Source organism: Caenorhabditis briggsae (assembly GCF_000004555.2).
Source record: "Caenorhabditis briggsae complete genome, chrV, whole genome shotgun sequence".
Lineage (NCBI taxonomy): Eukaryota > Metazoa > Nematoda > Chromadorea > Rhabditida > Rhabditidae > Caenorhabditis > Caenorhabditis briggsae.
In genome coordinates, this window is record NC_013488.2 from 9,934,125 (window position 1) to 9,951,464 (window position 17,340).

General features: G+C 38.8%; 7 protein-coding genes across 7 annotated transcripts; 4 read left to right on the top strand and 3 right to left on the bottom strand.

The window, feature by feature from the left end:
* Nucleotides 1-259: 259 nt before the first annotated feature.
* Nucleotides 260-1,170, top strand: CBG23106 (the record flags this gene model as incomplete). Its single annotated transcript, XM_045237554.1, has 4 exons — nt 260-338; nt 389-491; nt 802-946; nt 994-1,170. The coding sequence occupies 4 exons, from the start codon at nt 260-262 to the stop codon at nt 1,168-1,170; spliced, it is 504 nt and encodes a 167-aa protein (XP_045097833.1).
* An 893-nt stretch (nt 1,171-2,063) lies between these two features.
* On the bottom strand, nt 2,064-6,084 carry Cbr-math-33 (the record flags this gene model as incomplete). Its single annotated transcript, XM_002636398.1, has 10 exons — nt 2,064-2,143; nt 2,192-2,264; nt 2,313-2,567; nt 2,610-2,715; nt 2,764-3,559; nt 3,605-3,719; nt 3,967-4,925; nt 4,985-5,451; nt 5,497-5,829; nt 5,879-6,084. The coding sequence occupies 10 exons, from the start codon at nt 6,082-6,084 to the stop codon at nt 2,064-2,066; spliced, it is 3,390 nt and encodes a 1,129-aa protein (XP_002636444.1).
* A 1,021-nt stretch (nt 6,085-7,105) lies between these two features.
* Cbr-erfa-3 lies at nt 7,106-8,956 on the top strand (the record flags this gene model as incomplete). Its single annotated transcript, XM_045237555.1, has 3 exons — nt 7,106-7,387; nt 7,501-8,697; nt 8,750-8,956. 3 exons carry the CDS (start codon nt 7,106-7,108, stop codon nt 8,954-8,956), a joined length of 1,686 nt encoding a protein of 561 aa, XP_045097834.1.
* A 447-nt stretch (nt 8,957-9,403) lies between these two features.
* CBG23103 lies at nt 9,404-9,803 on the top strand (the record flags this gene model as incomplete). The annotated part of the gene is made up of 3 exons (XM_002636396.1): nt 9,404-9,523; nt 9,571-9,680; nt 9,734-9,803. 3 exons carry the CDS (start codon nt 9,404-9,406, stop codon nt 9,801-9,803), a joined length of 300 nt encoding a protein of 99 aa, XP_002636442.1.
* A 154-nt stretch (nt 9,804-9,957) lies between these two features.
* CBG23102 lies at nt 9,958-10,472 on the bottom strand (the record flags this gene model as incomplete). Its single annotated transcript, XM_002636395.1, has 4 exons — nt 9,958-10,011; nt 10,058-10,141; nt 10,191-10,331; nt 10,377-10,472. 4 exons carry the CDS (start codon nt 10,470-10,472, stop codon nt 9,958-9,960), a joined length of 375 nt encoding a protein of 124 aa, XP_002636441.1.
* A 1,082-nt stretch (nt 10,473-11,554) lies between these two features.
* Nucleotides 11,555-14,333, top strand: CBG23101 (the record flags this gene model as incomplete). Its single annotated transcript, XM_002636394.1, has 7 exons — nt 11,555-11,574; nt 11,616-12,196; nt 12,244-12,397; nt 12,895-13,020; nt 13,065-13,347; nt 13,405-13,861; nt 13,909-14,333. The coding sequence occupies 7 exons, from the start codon at nt 11,555-11,557 to the stop codon at nt 14,331-14,333; spliced, it is 2,046 nt and encodes a 681-aa protein (XP_002636440.1).
* A 51-nt stretch (nt 14,334-14,384) lies between these two features.
* Nucleotides 14,385-15,386, bottom strand: Cbr-dhs-18 (the record flags this gene model as incomplete). Its single annotated transcript, XM_002636393.1, has 3 exons — nt 14,385-15,065; nt 15,139-15,310; nt 15,361-15,386. 3 exons carry the CDS (start codon nt 15,384-15,386, stop codon nt 14,385-14,387), a joined length of 879 nt encoding a protein of 292 aa, XP_002636439.1.
* Between the last annotated feature and the right edge of the window lie 1,954 nt (nt 15,387-17,340).

The window sequence follows — 17,340 nt, forward strand, 5'->3', positions numbered from 1 at the left end:
TTCTCGCCACACACAATTTGCTCCACATTTTTCAAAAATAGTGCCATTTTGACTAGTGCCTTGCCATATACCTCAATTCCGTTTCTTTTTTCTACACAATCTCCAGTTCTTTGTCTCGAAGCTTGACACAAAAAATCGGTGTGAATAAAATCTAAACAATTCCTGAACCTTTATCATATTTCTTAAATTGTACCAACTTTGAAGTATCTCACGACCTTTTTTTTATGACCGAAATATTCTGAATACAATCTGAATTCAGATGTCGATTTTGGTCTACGATCGCGAGCACAACTTCAAAAAATGGTACATCTACTGGATCCCCAAGACTAAAACTCTTGGTAAGTGATTCAGTTTCATTTTCCATTCACCCATTAATCAAAGTTTCAAGGTGTGAAAGACGATAAGGATGTCGTCTACGAAAGAGTCTGCACTCTTCCAGAACGCACCGAATTACTCAAAGTCAGCAAGACACTGGTTGAAGAGAAATGGAGGTTGGGGCACACTTTTGTTAAGAACTCCGAAAAATTAAGCGTTGACTTTTTTAAAAAGTCAGAAATGACAAGCTGATGGCCTGGATGTCATGTACCACTTTCTGGGTTTTTGAGGGTTTATAAGCGTTCAGCTCTCTTAATTTGAGATAAAATCGTTTAGTTTCTTAGATAATTCTGAAATACCCCGATTTGGCAGAAATTCCGAAATTCTTCCATCACCTCACTAGTTGGTCATTTTTGTTAATTCTAATTTAGTTGAAACTTTTTTGGTTCAAGTGGAAAAATGAATAAGTGGAGCAATTCCTTGCAGCGCTCTGTTCTCGGAAAGCGGTCTCCATATAGAGGAAGTTTGCGAGAAAGAACTTGTTCTCAGCTTTGCGCTTCAACGCAACATCACTTTGGAACGCACTGAACTGTCTGGAAAATTCGACGAATGCCTTTATTTGGAATACTTGGCAAGTGTCTCGTTGTCTCTCTCCTATTCCGAATTTCAACTTTTCAGCGTTTGAAAACTCTCACCAACGTGTCCCCAATGAAAAGAAAGCGTACTGCTTCATCCGTCGAGCATCTGAAAACCGAGGATCTCAAGCCACTTCTTGTACCAAAAAGTGACCCAGTTAAGAAGCGTACAACACGCATGACTGCAAAAGCCGCTGGTCCAGAGTTCGACGACGAATAAGTCTAACCTACTAATCTCAAAAGAAACCCTTCTTGTTCCATGATTTTATTGATTCCTGTACATTTTTTTTCCGTATGTATTTTCTCACATTTATTTTCTTGTAAATTACAACTATCGATTTATTTGGATGAATTATGATTACAAATAACACGAATATATGTCTTGAGTATTATTTATAGATATCGCCAAGGCTACTAGCTTCAAATGGGGAATATCAAATATGAGTGAGGGGGGGGGGACAGGGATAGCAACAATTGGAGAATCTAGACGAAGGTTTCATCTTAAATTGCGGAGAGATTTTTCCTGAAATATTTACAGTTACATAATTTGAAACCTTTGAATGAATTCAGAAAAAATATATAGCTATTTAGAAGGATTTGTTCGTGGTATCAATAACAGATGTACTGAAAAACTAAACGTTAAAGCGGTTTTATTGACAATTGGGGGGTCCAATGAACAGTAAAAACTGCTTACCGAAACTGAACTCACCAAATCACCACTCAAATCTGAAACAACAGGAGTAATCATAGTAGTTAAGTGGGGATGATCAGGAAGAGAAAAAGCACGGGTCTTTATGAAAGAAAAAAGGTGCCAGCACCTTCCTATCAATACGGGACGACATGGCCAAATAAATTACGGGGACCACCAGAAAACAGGGAGGAACACAAAAAAAAGGATGACGAGAAACTTTAAAAGAACCTATATAGGTTGCGGAGGAGGAGGAGGATGGAGATAGACCCAGGTAGAGATGAATATAAAACATTAGGAAATTAACATATTTAAATTAGAATCACCCATTGACCGTAATCATTCGAAAAGGGAGAGAGCGAGAAAAGAAGAGGAAGAGATTGCACGTGGGAGAAAGAATAAATTCGACAAGACGGGAAAATGGGTCAGTTCAGAATTCGTATGGCAGCTTCATTAGAATGTTGGGATGGTGATTTGTGATCCAATCCTATGTAGACTTGAGGAACTGAAACAACAGCAGTGTATTTTATTAAAGAAAAAAAAACCGTCCTACCTCCAGTGGTCTGATTTGCCATGTCCATGAGATTGACCTTCTCGCCGGCATTGAATTCAATATTGCGACAAAGCTGCAACTATCGGGACATCATAAACAGTATATCGAATTAATTTAATACCTTGTCTCTGCTCAACAAAGCGAACTTGTACTTCGCGAACTCAGCATCCGAAACATCGGGCAGCTTTCTACGAAGACGATCACGCACGTCAGTCATCAGTTCCCCGTTGCGAATCTTGATGACGAACGAAACTCCGAAAAGTTTCGTTGGCTCACGATCGTAATGAACCACTGGACAGAAGAACTCTCCCTGAGCAACGTCCAACTCATCGTGAGGAATTTCTTCGATACGACAGTTAAGTGTGTGTTGAGCCTGCTGAATACATCAGAAATTTACGTACCACAATTTGTCACAAACCTGCTTATATACTGGTCTTTGATCAAGATCAACAATCGCCGTATTTTCGTTGTAGATTTGAAAGACACGTTGGTTGTTGAGAGGTGAAGTTCCGATTTGAAGAAGTCTAGAATATTAATTTTGAATAGGCCTTAAACTGAGTGTATGAATTTACCTGAACTTTCCGGATCCGCCTTCTACAGATGGATAATATCGTTTGGCTTCTGCGATGAGATCTGTCACAGTTCCATCCTTTGGCGGGAACAAATTCAGTTCTTCTACATTTCCGTTGGGCATCTGCCGGTAAAGTCGGACGAACATACGTGTGGTATGCACTTCATTGACTGGGAACGGGAAGATCGCATATGAGACACTATATTTTTTATGTTGTCTAGGATCATGTAGCGTTCTCAATGTCAAATATTTGCACTGGATCCCCGTGACAGCGTAATCGTCGAAGTTCGGTTCGAAGCGGCTACCAGAGACACGAGTCCACAACATTACATTTCTGGGGTCGACATTCAATTCGGATCCGATGAATTCCGTTACGTCAGTCAACTTTTGTTCGAGGCAGAATCTTTTAGTGAATAGCTCAAATGGTTCCTCATTTGGCATTTTGCTATAGAACTGTTGAGAAAACTCAAATTCAACATCATTGTACAACTCGATCATTTTTGTTTTAGCGTCTTTTTTCGCAGTTGGATCGGCTTTCTCTACAATTACTATGGCACCATCCTGATCGTCCACAAGTCTGCTGATTGTGCTTCTATTAGGATCATCGATTTGTTCGACATGATTTGGCGCGTGCTCAATGTAATACTTCAGTTCGGTGTCTTTCGGCAACCCAAGTAGATCACAGAACGTCATGCGATATAAGTTCAATCTTTTGTGAGAATCCAGAGTGACGTGTCCAATGATGGTGAATTTGTCGGTGATTGCATCGTAGTACTTCAAAAAGAATAAGATATCACCTGCAAAATTCTATGTGAATGTATGCTTTCAGCATCTATTCTTACGGGTTGGCAAGTACTCGTTTAGTGGCTGAAGAAACTGAGAATGTTCAACGTAGATTGTCTCAGTATCGTGGCTCAAGGTATGATCCAAGCGAGTATCGATGCTGTACTCGATAAACTGAAAGGATTTTAGAAGTATTACGTTATTAGTCTATCAAATTGTTTGAAAACTAGCTGATTCAAAAAAGGTTGGGGTGCTCATATCATAGTGTCGTAAAGAAATTACCAAAAATACTGAATTTTTGAATGATCATTCTCTGATCATCTAAAATCAAAACCAATGTAGGACTCAGCAAAAGAATTTTCGGCAATAGTTAATCAACAAAAATGGGGTATTGGCAAAATTCGAAAAAACGAAAACTCACATCACTTGGTCTCAATCTCGATGCCATTTTCTGGGGTTTGTCTACTGTGTATGAGTCAGTCATCCTCCATAGTCGGAAACCAAACTTTTTCGTCTTCAAACGACGTAGAATCTCTTTTCTCTTCATTCTGGTTTCATCATCCGAATCGAACATGTCAACTTTTGGCAAGGTGCTTTTTTCGAAAAGCTTCTCTTGCACGAATTGGTAGAGTTCTGCGGTCACCATGTGCTTGTATACAGTCTCATGTGGGAGAACGTCGGTGATAGTAACTGGTTCAATTAGATCAAACGAGTGATTTGTCGCGAGAATGTCTGGAGTTACAAGAGTAATACTCATACACATCTGTTCTTCTTCCTGTTTCTTTTTCTCACGATTACGATGCATTCGTTCCATTTCAAAAGTACGAGACACGGATTGCGGAATCTGCGTGTCAGGAATCGGAGCCAAAACCTGATCAATAGCATTATCTCGAACATAGACGAGCATGTAAGCAGACGAGTTCATAGCCTTTTCACCTCCAAAATTACTGACAATGGCGTCGTCTGTCGTTGTTCTCGAAACTACGTCGTCATCGAACTTGCACCATTTCGCGGTTGCCGTTGGATCGACTGCCGATTCATGCAGGTTGACATTTATGTAGGTGACGTAGTGTCCGCCGTGGAATTCCCCACTGTGTACAAGGACGGCATGTAGACTATAAACACAGTCCTCCTCATTGAGCATCGGTCCAAGTTCGCAACAGTTCGAAAGATTCATTTTCTCCGGAAACGAAAACCGTTCGTTGATCTTTTGCTCCACACCACAATATTGGAAACGCATCAACTGCACATGTAGCACTGGTGGTAATTCAACAAATTTGACTCCTTTCTCAGCTCGTTGTAGACCGTGATCTCCAGCATCATATTTATTATCATCATCAAGTGTTTCAGGTGTGGTATACGCGTCGAAAGCACGTTCTACTGAAAATGTCTTTGATTACTCAAAATCTGTTCAAAATTTTTGAAATAAAATCACTTACAACTATCCATTCCCAAAACGTTGAGCTGTACATCATAGAAAGACTCAGTTCGTGAGCTCTCATAATCTACATCAAGGCACTTGATATATGATTTCATATTTCCACGGAATAGATTGGGGATCGATTTTTCTTCAGATGTTCCTTTCATTTTTGTTTCCAGGTTATCGAGGAGAACTCGACAAAACTCTTGAACATCGTGCTGATTGAAGGCGTCAAGCTTGTCCCAACCGAATGCTCGTGTCAAACTATTTGTTTCGACTGCTTCACTAGACATTTGAAGTTCATAGAAAACTCTTTGCATGGCGAGCACAATGTTGCTTTCATTCGGTTCTGTACCAACTTCCATATTATATACAGCGCGGCGGAAACCAGTCGTGAAGTAGAACGATTGCAATATCGAATTCATATAACAAGTAGCTCCTTGGTTTCGCAATCCAATACACCCGGTGTGTTTTTTGCTATCCCACCTGAAATTGGCAAAAGTGATAATGATAGACAAACCAGGTTCTTACATGTAATTAGCTCCAGTTGGAACATCGGCAGTGAAACGGCACCGCAATCTGATCACATCATCAATAACGTATCCGTCTTTAGGGCTCGTTAATGTATCATACTGATCATAATTTGAAAATCCCCAGTCAACTTCGGTATTGTGAAACGAGTGATGAATTTTCTTCTGTATTGGCGGTCCGTTGGCGTTCAGCACTTCAAGAGTAGCTTGTCCATAGCACCTCCACATTCCTCGTTTCTGCAGTAGATCATCGTTGTTGCACTGTAGGAAGAACCCGAAATTGTAGTTGTTACGAGATCGTGAAGTCGCAACCTGGCGGTTGTTCTGTTGGTGTCTGCAAATAAATATCTTCCAACTATTGATAAATAGATGTCACAACAGACCTGCAAATAGCCAAGATGCGCCAAGGGATTCCTCGAACGATCACTGGTTTGGACATAATTCGACTGTCTGGTTTATTCATAAACGAGGAAAATCTCTCGATATCCAGGGCCAAATGGCCTTCTGGTCCATAGGGATCGAGGCTTTTATCAAATGAGGGGATATCATTGGTTAAGATATGCATATCTTCGGGATCCGGCGAGCACATTGTTCAGTTAGCTTTTGTTGTGTAGATTCGTCTCGCACGTTAGCTACACTTGCCCTCGCAGCAGTTAAACAAGTGTGTGATTAAAAAAAACCAGAGTGATTCCTATAGGCAATCAACCCAGTATGCGTGTCTGCAAATATCGATTTTTGAAATTCATAAGACTGAATAGTACATTTAACGAATAATAAGCGAACATATGTAGAAAACAAAACTTATGTTGCCAAACTAACACTAAAACAAGGAAACAGTTATTTTCCAGTAAGGCGTTACAAGAAGAGAGAAGAAACATGGAGAAAAGGAGCAGACAACTCACGAGGTGGGATTTGGCGAGGAAAATGAAAATCGATCGGTTTTGAGCCTTCAAATAGAGTCAAAATTACTTTTTTCACAGAAAATGTTTATGTGGTATATACGTTTTTCAGACTATACCGAACATGTAAACAGCATTTAATTCTCTGCTCAGTGTAAATGAAGGCAAAAACTATTATAATTTTTAGGATACATACAATCAAAAAAGTTCAATATTCCGATCGGATGCTCAAATCAATAAGCCGGAGCACGCGATGAGTTTCATAAGAATTCCGCCTCTACAATTCAAATAAAAAACAACACCGCGGTGGTGACCCAATGAACCGTGCTGCACCATTGCAAAAGTTGCGTGCGGCGCATTGCAAAATTGACCCCGCCCCTTGAGGTTGTGTAATTCTGCGCAAAAGTGTGAATAAAAATGGTTCAAAATGCACATTTATGGATGTTTTTTTAATAATTTGATGATCGGTACATCATGTACTTCATAATAAAATGTTGAAATTTTCATACTAGTTATGTAATCCATTTTTCTACCCCCGTTTTAGGTCCAAAGTCAACCTGCAGTTTCAGAACTTCGTTGGCGAAGGCGTCGGTTCGAGTTAATTTAGTTTGTTGTTCAACAGTATCTATTTTTGTTCTTACCGAATTTTCTCATCATTATTATTCATAACTTGTTCATACTGGCTCACACCATTCACTTTTGCAGCTAAATATGTCAAACTGGAACGTAAACGCAAACTCGTTCGTTCCGAACCCAAACGCTCGGCCATTTGTACCTGGACAGCCATACACACCACCAACTCCCGAACAGCCAATCGTGGAACCAGCAGAAGGTATATCATATTTCCCGCTCATTTTATTTATTGAAAATTCAGATTGGGAAGAGCAAGCTGATCCATCACCAGTTCCAGCACAACAAGAAACTGTCTCATCGCCGGTTGAAGAACCTACTCCTGCTGCACCTGTTGCTGAGTCCGCACCACCAAAGAAGGAGGTGATAAAATTTTTGACATATTCAACTACTTAAGTATTTCTCCTTATATCAATAATTAAAAATCATCAGATCCAAGAGAGCAACAACTAATTTCAACAAAAAATTTTTTTCAGCCAACACCAGAAGAAGATGTAATTGCACCTCTCGCCAAAAAGTTTCAACGGACTGTCTACGTTGATGATGGATCCCATAAGGAGCATATCAACATTGTTTTCGTTGGACACGTCGATGCTGGAAAATCAACAATTGGAGGTCAACTTATGTTCTTGACTGGAATGGTTGACAAACGGACATTGGAAAAGTATGAGAGAGAAGCCAAAGAAAAAGGACGTGAGAGTTGGTATCTGTCTTGGTGCATGGACACAAATGATGAGGAAAGAGAAAAGGGAAAGACAGTAGAAGTTGGACGTGCTTACTTTGAAACCGAAAAGCGTCATTTCACTATTCTTGATGCACCAGGTCACAAGTCTTTCGTTCCAAATATGATCGCTGGAGCTACTCAAGCAGATTTGGCCGTTTTGGTGAGAATTCTAGAGATGATGTCATTCTTTGAAATCTATTTTCAGGTTATCTCTGCTCGCCGAGGAGAGTTCGAAACTGGATTCGACCGTGGAGGTCAAACTCGTGAGCATTCTATGCTTGTGAAAACCGCTGGTGTGAAACATCTTGTCATTCTGGTTAACAAAATGGACGACCCAACCGTTAAATGGGAGGAGGAGAGATTCAAAGAAATCGAAGGAAAGCTCACCCCATATCTTAGAAAGCTCGGTTTCAATCCAAAAACTGATATCACATACATTCCATGCTCTGGACTTACTGGTTCATTCATCAAGGACAGACCGTCTGCAACAGAAGGAAGTTGGTACACTGGACCATGCTTCATTGAATTTATTGATGAGCTGCTTCCATCATTCAAGCGCGATTTTAATGGACCAGTTCGGTGTATCGTTTGTGAAAAGTATTCTGAAATGGGAACTGTCATCATTGGAAAGATGGAATCCGGATGTGTTCAAAAGGGAGATACTCTTGTTGTCATGCCAAATAAGCAACCAGTTCAAGTTCTACAAATTTGGGCAGATGATGTGGAGACTGATCGTGTCGTCGCTGGCGATAACATTAAATTCAAGCTGAAGGGAATTGAAGAGAGCGAGTTGCAGGCAGGATTCATCATTTGCTCTCCTGATTCACTTGCTAAAACAGGACGCATCTTCGATGCCGAGGTTCTAGTGCTCGAGCACAAATCAATCATTGCGTCTGGATACTCGTGTGTACTTCACATCCAGTCTGCTGTAGAGGAAGTCACAGTGAAGGTATTTTTGTTTTTACCAAAATCTGTTAATTACATCATCGTTGTATTTTTAGGGAGTCATTGCCACAATTGATAAGAAGACTGGCGAGAAGAAGCGCGCAAAGTTCGTCAAGCAGGACGAAAAATGTATCATGAGGCTAGAAAGCGCTGAATCATTCGTTCTCGAGCCTTTCAAGGAGTTCCCATACCTTGGAAGATTCACTCTCAGAGATGAAGGAAAAACCATCGCCATCGGAAAGGTTCTCAAAGTTATTGAGTAAATTAGTGAATGAATTCAGTGTCACTTTTTCGTCCCGTTTTTCGTTTTCAGCCGGTCTATCGCTTCCTTCGCACATTTCTCTTTCCCCTGTTCATCTTCCCTCGCGTCTTATTTTTTCACAGTTGTATCCGTTGTGGTATGAGTGATATAACTTTTCTTTTGTATTTCTTAGAGAAATATTACAGTTTTTTCGTTTATCATGTTACCCTGAACAGTAATTTCCGTATTTAAGCCCTGTTTCTTTTCAATTCTCTCTTTCTATCCAATCAAAACATTGTTTTTTGTTTATTATTTATTCGATTGATTTGAGTTGGATTATTCAATTTTTTTTGAAATATAAAGTGGGTGTTCTGTTTTCTGTCGCAGTCTGTAAACGGAAACTAACCTAAATGCATATCTGAAAAAAAACGGCACATATTTTAACAAAAGCTGGAAAAAGTTTTTAGAAATGTCATTGAGACATCGAGTCGTTGATTTGTACAAAAACTTGTATCACATGGGAAAAGAATATCCTGGCGGTTCGAAATGGTTTCATGATCGTCTCAAACTGGCGTTTTCAAAAAATAAAGTGGGTCCTAGAAGAATTGGAAGAGCTCAAAAACCAAGAAATTTCAGGAAGTTCGAGATGAGGCCCAAATCGAGCAACTTATTGCACGGGGCGAATTTGTAATTAAAGAAATCCAAGCATTATATTCGCTTCGAAAGTATCGCGCAATGAAACAAAGGTTAATCACCAGAATCATTCGATTGTGAGCTAATCATAAATTGACCATTTCAGATACTACGACAAAGACGACGAAGTCATGCAAGCCACAAAAAAATTCGAAGATTCCGTCCAAAAACTCTAAAGAACCTATTTAGCATGTACATCAGAAACAACACATTTTTTAAATACGAGGTAGTATAGTGTCCAATGTATTGTATAGTGTCCAATGAAATATTTTTATAAGGATTTTATATTTTTTTAAACAAGAAGTGATAGTTGAAACAGTAACCAAGAATCTAGCGGAAATCTTCAGGGTTGTACAAGCCACGAGCTCTGTTGAGAATACTGTCCTGAAACAAATTAAAATTCGCCAAAGAAAATAAAATCAACCCTCACCTTCGACGGATCGTATGGAGCTTCCTTTGATGGAATCTCTAACACTGCTACACTAGAATGTCGAAGTTGAGTGTATTGGTCGACCTGGCTTTTAAAATCGATTTTCTATAGTTATCATCAAAAATGTTCTCACAGCTCGGCGGATTCTTTCAGCAATATGCTGGTTAATCAGAATTATAGCAATGTCATCGCGAGCACAGAATGCGTTGAAAGTTGCCTCAATCTCTTGATCGACAGTACTCTTCTCTACAATAAAGTAGTTGGGTTTGCGAGCCTGGAAATATTACATTTTTTAGTCCATAATTAAATAAGCTATAACATGGTTGATCTCCCCAATTCCTCCAAGCATGAATCCAACAACTGTGTCGTGATCTCCAATGACACCCAAAAGTTTTCCTTTTGCTTCAGTTGTCATTTTTTAAAGACAAGAGCGTTCTTGTATGACTGCTAAGCTAACTAAAGTTATCTATTCAGATCAAAGGTCACGTATAATCTAACTAAAGTTATCTATTCAGATCAAAGGTCACGTAATAATTCACATACAAAACACTTGATTATTGTCGGATAGTCGGATTTGAAAAGCCGATTTTTCAGTGATTTCTGTTTCGCGAATTCGTAACGATCGTAATAATACCTCTTCGGTAGCCCTCTTGGAACTTCTGGTCAGCAATTAAGAGGACTTCGGCTTTTAGACAGATAATGGCCAGGTTCTGTTTGGAACTTGCCCAAAAACGCGGCTGTATAGCGGGCCATGGTCAGGTTTAGGTTGAAAGTTGAAAGTTGAAGTACTAACTAGAGAACTATCTGAGCGGGATTCCAAGTTACACTTCATGACCTATATCATTAGAAACCCACAAAATTCTGATTCGGAATGTGTTTTCTGTTTTTGCGAAACGGCGGTGTGCTTCGAGAAAATTAGGTCACAAGATATTTTATGTGTTGATTTTGCATTGAAAATTTACGTGACGGTTTTCATTGCAAATAATTTACGTGACGGTTTTCATTCTAATGATATAGGTCATAAAGTGTAACTTGGAATCCGGCTCAGATAGTTTCCTAGTAAGTCGATATTCGAAATTCAAAAAGTATCCTCATTGCCCAATCGTAGAACCAATACGGCATTTCAGTGGTACTCATCGATTTCTAGCGGCTACAAACTTGTAAAACTAAGGAAAACTTCATTTCGATTATGGTCATGACTCATTAGCCGAAACAAACAATTGAGAGGGTCTAGATCCACGGCTGGATTCGATTTCTAATTTCTTGAAGACTTTTTTAATTAAATGTACACATAATATCTACTTTCATTAGTTAGACCTGTTTCCGTTTTGAATTTTTTTTGGTCAATTCTGAAGTTATGATTTCCTGATAAGAATCGCCTCCTGGAATTACTCATCAACATATTGGTCAACATTCAATTCTTGGTTGCGAAATGTTGTCCAACAACACAAGAATAAAAAGGCGGATTGTCGATTGCAGACTTCGAAGCAGCTCAAAATGGAAGATCTTTATTTCTGGTGAGTATTTCTCAATTTTAACCAATTAACCAAATTTTCAGGAAGAAGCATAGCGGTCCATCAGCAGATAAATACAGAATCAGAAGTGCTCTAGCGGAGTACTGCCTCTCTCATCTGAAAACTCACGCATTCATCATTAAGACCAACTTTTTCCCAGAGAAAACTACGTTTTGTTCTGGAAAGCAATGCGATGATTTCGATTCCAGTATTTTCTATTCCCTCAATAAAAACCGTCGATGGGAGGCTGAAGATTCAATTGGAGCTGATTTGCTTAGTGATCTGAAAAAATTGAATCCCGATTGGATTGTAATGTTCGAAGAAAGAGTTACTTCTAGATCTGGTTCATCTGAAATCTTTTTTTATGGACCACGAGCACACAACTTTAAAGGTTTTTATCCAATAAAGAGGATCCACTATTTGAACGACAATGACGAATATATTCTGAAGTCTGTGAATTCGATTCTTGGACAGTCATATCATAATTATCTAAGCAAAGATCAGGATGAAAAAGATCCCGAGCCATCTAGGCCAGTAGCTTCTTACATTATTCTGAGAGCTCCAAAAAACTATTTGGTATTCTTTAAAAAGTCATTTCAAAGCAGCAACTACTGGGGACATAACTGTAAGTGTTTGTTTCACGAATTTCGCAACGATATAATTATTTATCAGGGCCACGACCTGGTTATTGGAATCGTCTAAATCGTGGAAAAGATAGATCAATTGATTTGAGACACGAAGAATTCGAAGATGTGGATGAGGACTTCGAAGAGGAAGTAGAAGAGGAAGTAGCAGAAGAATTGAAAATTGGATCTCGGCCGAAGTTGTGAGTTTTTCGTTTTTTGTTTTCCTTGTTGAAACTTTTTAAATTACATGATTTTCAGTTACAATTTTGAGGATCATATAGTAGATGAATATGTGGTAGTCAAACGAAAAAAGCGGGTGTCTTCATGACTGGAGCAATAAATAATTGAAGTTTGAGATCTCGTTTTATGGGTTTTAATGGAATAAATATTTCTCGAATGAACATTTATAATTTTTTGTGCTTTGTCACCTCAACCTACTACAAAAAGAGCACACACTGCGATTAACTCTTCTAAAGTCAACAGTTCTCCTTCATCTCCTTCTCCTTCTTCTCCTCTCCTTCTCCTTCTTTTCCGTTTCCCCAATCGGCTCTCGGGTCAATCTTCTTTGGCACATTGTTTGACCAACTCAACCATTACTTGCCAGGTCACTCATTCCTCATTCATTGATTTTCTTAGAAATGAGTTCCTGGTTCTTCCTTTCGGTTATCATCATCTCCATATTTTCTATTCTTTTGAGTTTTTATGTCCACAAGCCAGACTTTCCTCCGCTAGAAATTGAACCAGATGATTATTGGAAGTTAGAAGACCCTGAAAAAGATGATGACACGATTTACTCTTATTCCATTGATGTGGAGGATTCGAGGTAAGTATAATAGCTCGCTTTATTGCAAAACCTAGAAATTACAGAGTTTCGAAGTTCAAAAAACAACTGAAATCGGAAAAGCTGCTTCCAACTCTTTACGATGAGAAATACGACAATTATATGAAAGAGCTGAAGCAAGTGTTACTCGGATTCGATTGGAAACAACACCAACATTTTTTGAATACGTTCAAGCAGTACAGAACTGAAATCGAAGGACTCAAAATTCATTTTCTTCGTGTCTCAACTCCATTTAAAGACAAAAAGACACGAGTGGTTCCCTTGTTGATAATTCATGGATTCCCAGGAAGTTTTTGGGATTTTTTCAAGGTATTCTATATAGATTTATTATATTGGTTCCGGATTAAAAAAAATATCCTTTTTCAGATCATCCCGATCCTTACGAATCCATCTCGCCATGGGTTTGACTTCGGAGTAGATGAACCCATTCAGTTTGATGTGATTGTCCCCAGTCTTCCTGGTTTTCTCTTCTCCGATAAACCAACAAAACAAGGATTCGACGGTATTGCAACTGCCAGAATTTTGGGCAAACTTATGCACCGTCTGGATTTGAACGACTACTTTGTGCATGGAACAGAAGGATACGGTGGTGACGTGGCAACTCTTCTGGCTTCTCTGTTTCCAACAAGGATTGCTGGATTACATGTATCGAATCCTTTCGTTAGACCTACATTCTCGACATTTACTTTTGCGAAATATGCATGGAAAGCCATGAAACAAGATGATAAGAAGGAAGGAGCAGAAGAAGTGGAATTATATACAGATATGGCAGATTACTTCAAACAGGACAAGTTTACATATCCAACGAATGCAAAAGCTTTTGGTGAGAGCTTAATTCAAATTCGACAACTTTTATTATTATGATTGCAGACGCCGCCTTTGTAAACTCTCCAACTGGAACTGCACAATATATAGAATCTCGATGGAAGCAACTTTCAACATTCTCAGCAAATACGAATTTGAATGAAATCTTCACTCTTGATGAGATCGCTACGGAAATCTATCTCTACTGGTTTACGGAAACTCTTCCAACTGCCCTTACTATTCTGGATAACAGCTATAATTATGAGACTGTTTGGCTGAGTTCCCAAGCTAGAATTCCAACTGCTGTGAGCTACACAAAACAAACACCATGGAGGTGTTCTAAAGATATTTTGGAGGATAGATATCTGAATTTAACAAGAGTCACCGATCTTCCGAAAGGTGGATTATTCCATCATCTTCAAGATGGACACAAAATCGCAGAAGATATTTTTGCATTTGTGGAACTTCAATTATTACAAAAACAAAACTAATAATATCAATTTTATTCATACAATCTGAACGAATAAAAATTTACTGAACATTTACAACTTTGATCCAAATCTGGCCTCATATGATTTTGCTGGAACAAAAAAGTCTGGAATGAGTGAGCTTCCCGGAACACATTCATATTGTTTGAAATCATTTACTCCGTGCTTCTTCAGAATTTCTTCATCAATCAAAAAGTTTCCAGTGAACATTTTCGAATCTTGAGAGAGAATGACATAAGCCGAGTCTGACATAATCGATGCTTTTCTGTTACCAGCTGAATCTCCACCATGCGACAAAAACTCCATTGCTGATGTCCAGATGGCAGTCAACGGCCATAGTGCATTTACTGCTATTCCATACGGACGGAATTCTTCATGATGCCCTAGGACACACATCGACATTCCGAACTTTGCCATCGTGTATCCCACATGCGGTCCAAACCATTTCGCATCCATATCAAGAGGTGGAGAGATATTTAGAATATGTGGATTCTTTCCTTTCTTCATATATGGCAGACAAGTTTTGGTAAGAAGATATGTACCACGTGTGTTGATGGAATGCATCAGATCGTAGCGTTTCATATCAGTATCTTCTGTATTTGTGAGGGATATGGCAGAAGCATTGTTGATCAATATATCAATTCCTCCGAATCTTTTAACAGCAGCATCAACTGCTGCTTTCACGGCTACTTCATCCCGAACATCAACGACACACGGAAGAGCATGCCCTCCAGCCCAAAATGTAATTTATTAGGACTTGAATTAATACGGAGTTGAGCTCCTAAAGAATAGTAAAATTCAACAAAACCTTTTCAATCTCCTCTGCTGCTGTGTATATCGTCCCCGGTAATTTTGGATGAGTAGTTGCCGTTTTTGCAGCTACCACAATATTTGCTCCATCTTTCGCCAACTTCAGAGCAATTTCCTTTCCAATTCCACGAGAGGCACCAGTGATGAACACTGTTTTTCCGGCGAAAAAACTGAAGAATATAATTATAATCCTAATATTCGTACAAAAGAAATAACAAACCCAGTATTCGGAATAGCGTCTGGCATAGTGATTGGTGAGAAATCGAGAACAAAAATGGGTAAATAAAGGGGAAAAAAGATACGAACAAGACTACATCTGGAGGCCTTATCATAATGAATATTGGCTATGGTGTAGTCTGAATGTTGACCGCATGTTGAACGCACGTGGAGGAAAAGTTTGGATTATCACAAGAGCTCAACTAGACATGTAGTTTGTGTTTAGAATAATGTTTTATTCTTTCAAGATGATGAATACTGTAGAAGAATCCAAAGAAATTTGGTTCTCAACAAGAATTGCGTCGAGAAACAGACAAAGTAGTCATTGCGAAATCCGTTCCAATCTTTTGACATCAATCCCTTCAAAATGTTGGCCGCTCCCCCAGCCATCGGTATATATACCCCTTCTATTTCTCTTGGTGTCACGGTCCGGCGTTGATGGGTTATCACTCGTAATCTTCTGCTTGCAGGAGGCCCGTTCTTCAGGCATCTGTCTGTTGAACAACCCCGCGTTCCTCACGGTTCGCACCCCCTTCCCATCAGCACCAACTTGACCGTTATTTTGTGGATTTTAAATATTTTTTTCGGAGGTAAGAAATGCAGAATAAGGTTACAATTTGCATCACAGAGAATGACTTATTTTTTTGATATTCAGTACCGGTCAATAAGATAAACAAAAGCACTTTTTTCAGTTGATTTTCGGCCATTTCTATTATTTTCAGAAGTCCGGAGCTCGGTTGTTAAGTTTCCAAACACTTTGAAAATTTTAGATGGTGTAAAATAGAGCTGGGTTTAAAACTTTGCATTTTCAGAACTTTTCGAAAACTTGTTTTTCAGCTATTTGCAGATTTCTTATAAACATCCGTTTTTGGACCGTTTTTGTATTGCAAAAAATGTCAGAAATCGGCAAATAGCTGAAGAAATAGGACATTTCAAAAAAAATTGTAAATGCAAAGCTTCCAATCCAGGGCTCCTGGACGTTTCAGAACCCGACGTTTCAGAACTTTTCTGCATTTTTGTATAGTGGTTTATGCGCACCAGATGAGCATTGCTCATTTTAATTTTGTGTTTTTCTAATTTTTTGTTCATTCTCATCTACCGCACTCCAAATAATAGGTTCACACTGGGAATCTCTCAAAAAATCGAAAAAGTTGAACTTTTAAAAAACTATGTCATTAATAAAACCATTCAAAATGAGACTTCTATTCGCCGGAAAAATTATTGCGTACTTCTAGACATCGTTCTTGAAAAGTTCAATTTTTTTCGATTTTTTGAGAGATACCCAGTGTGAACCTATAATTATTTGGAGTACGGTAGATGAGAATGAAAAAAAAGCAGAAAAACACAAAATTGAAATGAGCAATGCTCATCTGGTGCGCAAAAACCACTATACAAAAATGCAGAAAAGTTCTGAAACGTCGGGTTCTGAAAAGTCGGGTTCTGAACTGTCGGGTTCTGAACTGTCGGGTTCTGAAACGTCGTGGTTCCGAAACGTCGGGTTCTGAAACGTCCAGGAGCCCAATCCAGGGCTATTTTACACTCTCCAGAGATTTCAAACTGCTCGAAAACTCGACAGCCGAGCTCCACACTGTTGAAACAGAAAAAAATGACCAAAAATTAACGGAAAATACGTTTTTGTATATCTCATTCACCGGTACTGTAGCTGGAAAACCGGAAAAGTGAATAGCCGTAAATGAAACATTTTTCGGTGTATAACTCCCAACTTATATTAAAAACGGAAAAGGAAGAAATGTGTTATGATTTCTACTTTTCAACATTGATCAAATTCACGATTCTTTGACCAACAATGGTCTGTTTTCAACCTATTGATTTCCAACACAATCAATTATGCTATAATTGTTTACAAATTAATTCGGGTACTCTTGACCGAGTGATTTAGAATTACTTCTCTCTCAATTTTATTCTTGTTGCGGTTTTTTTTTGTTTTAGACTTACGATGTGAATTGAAGATATGGTGTTCTAA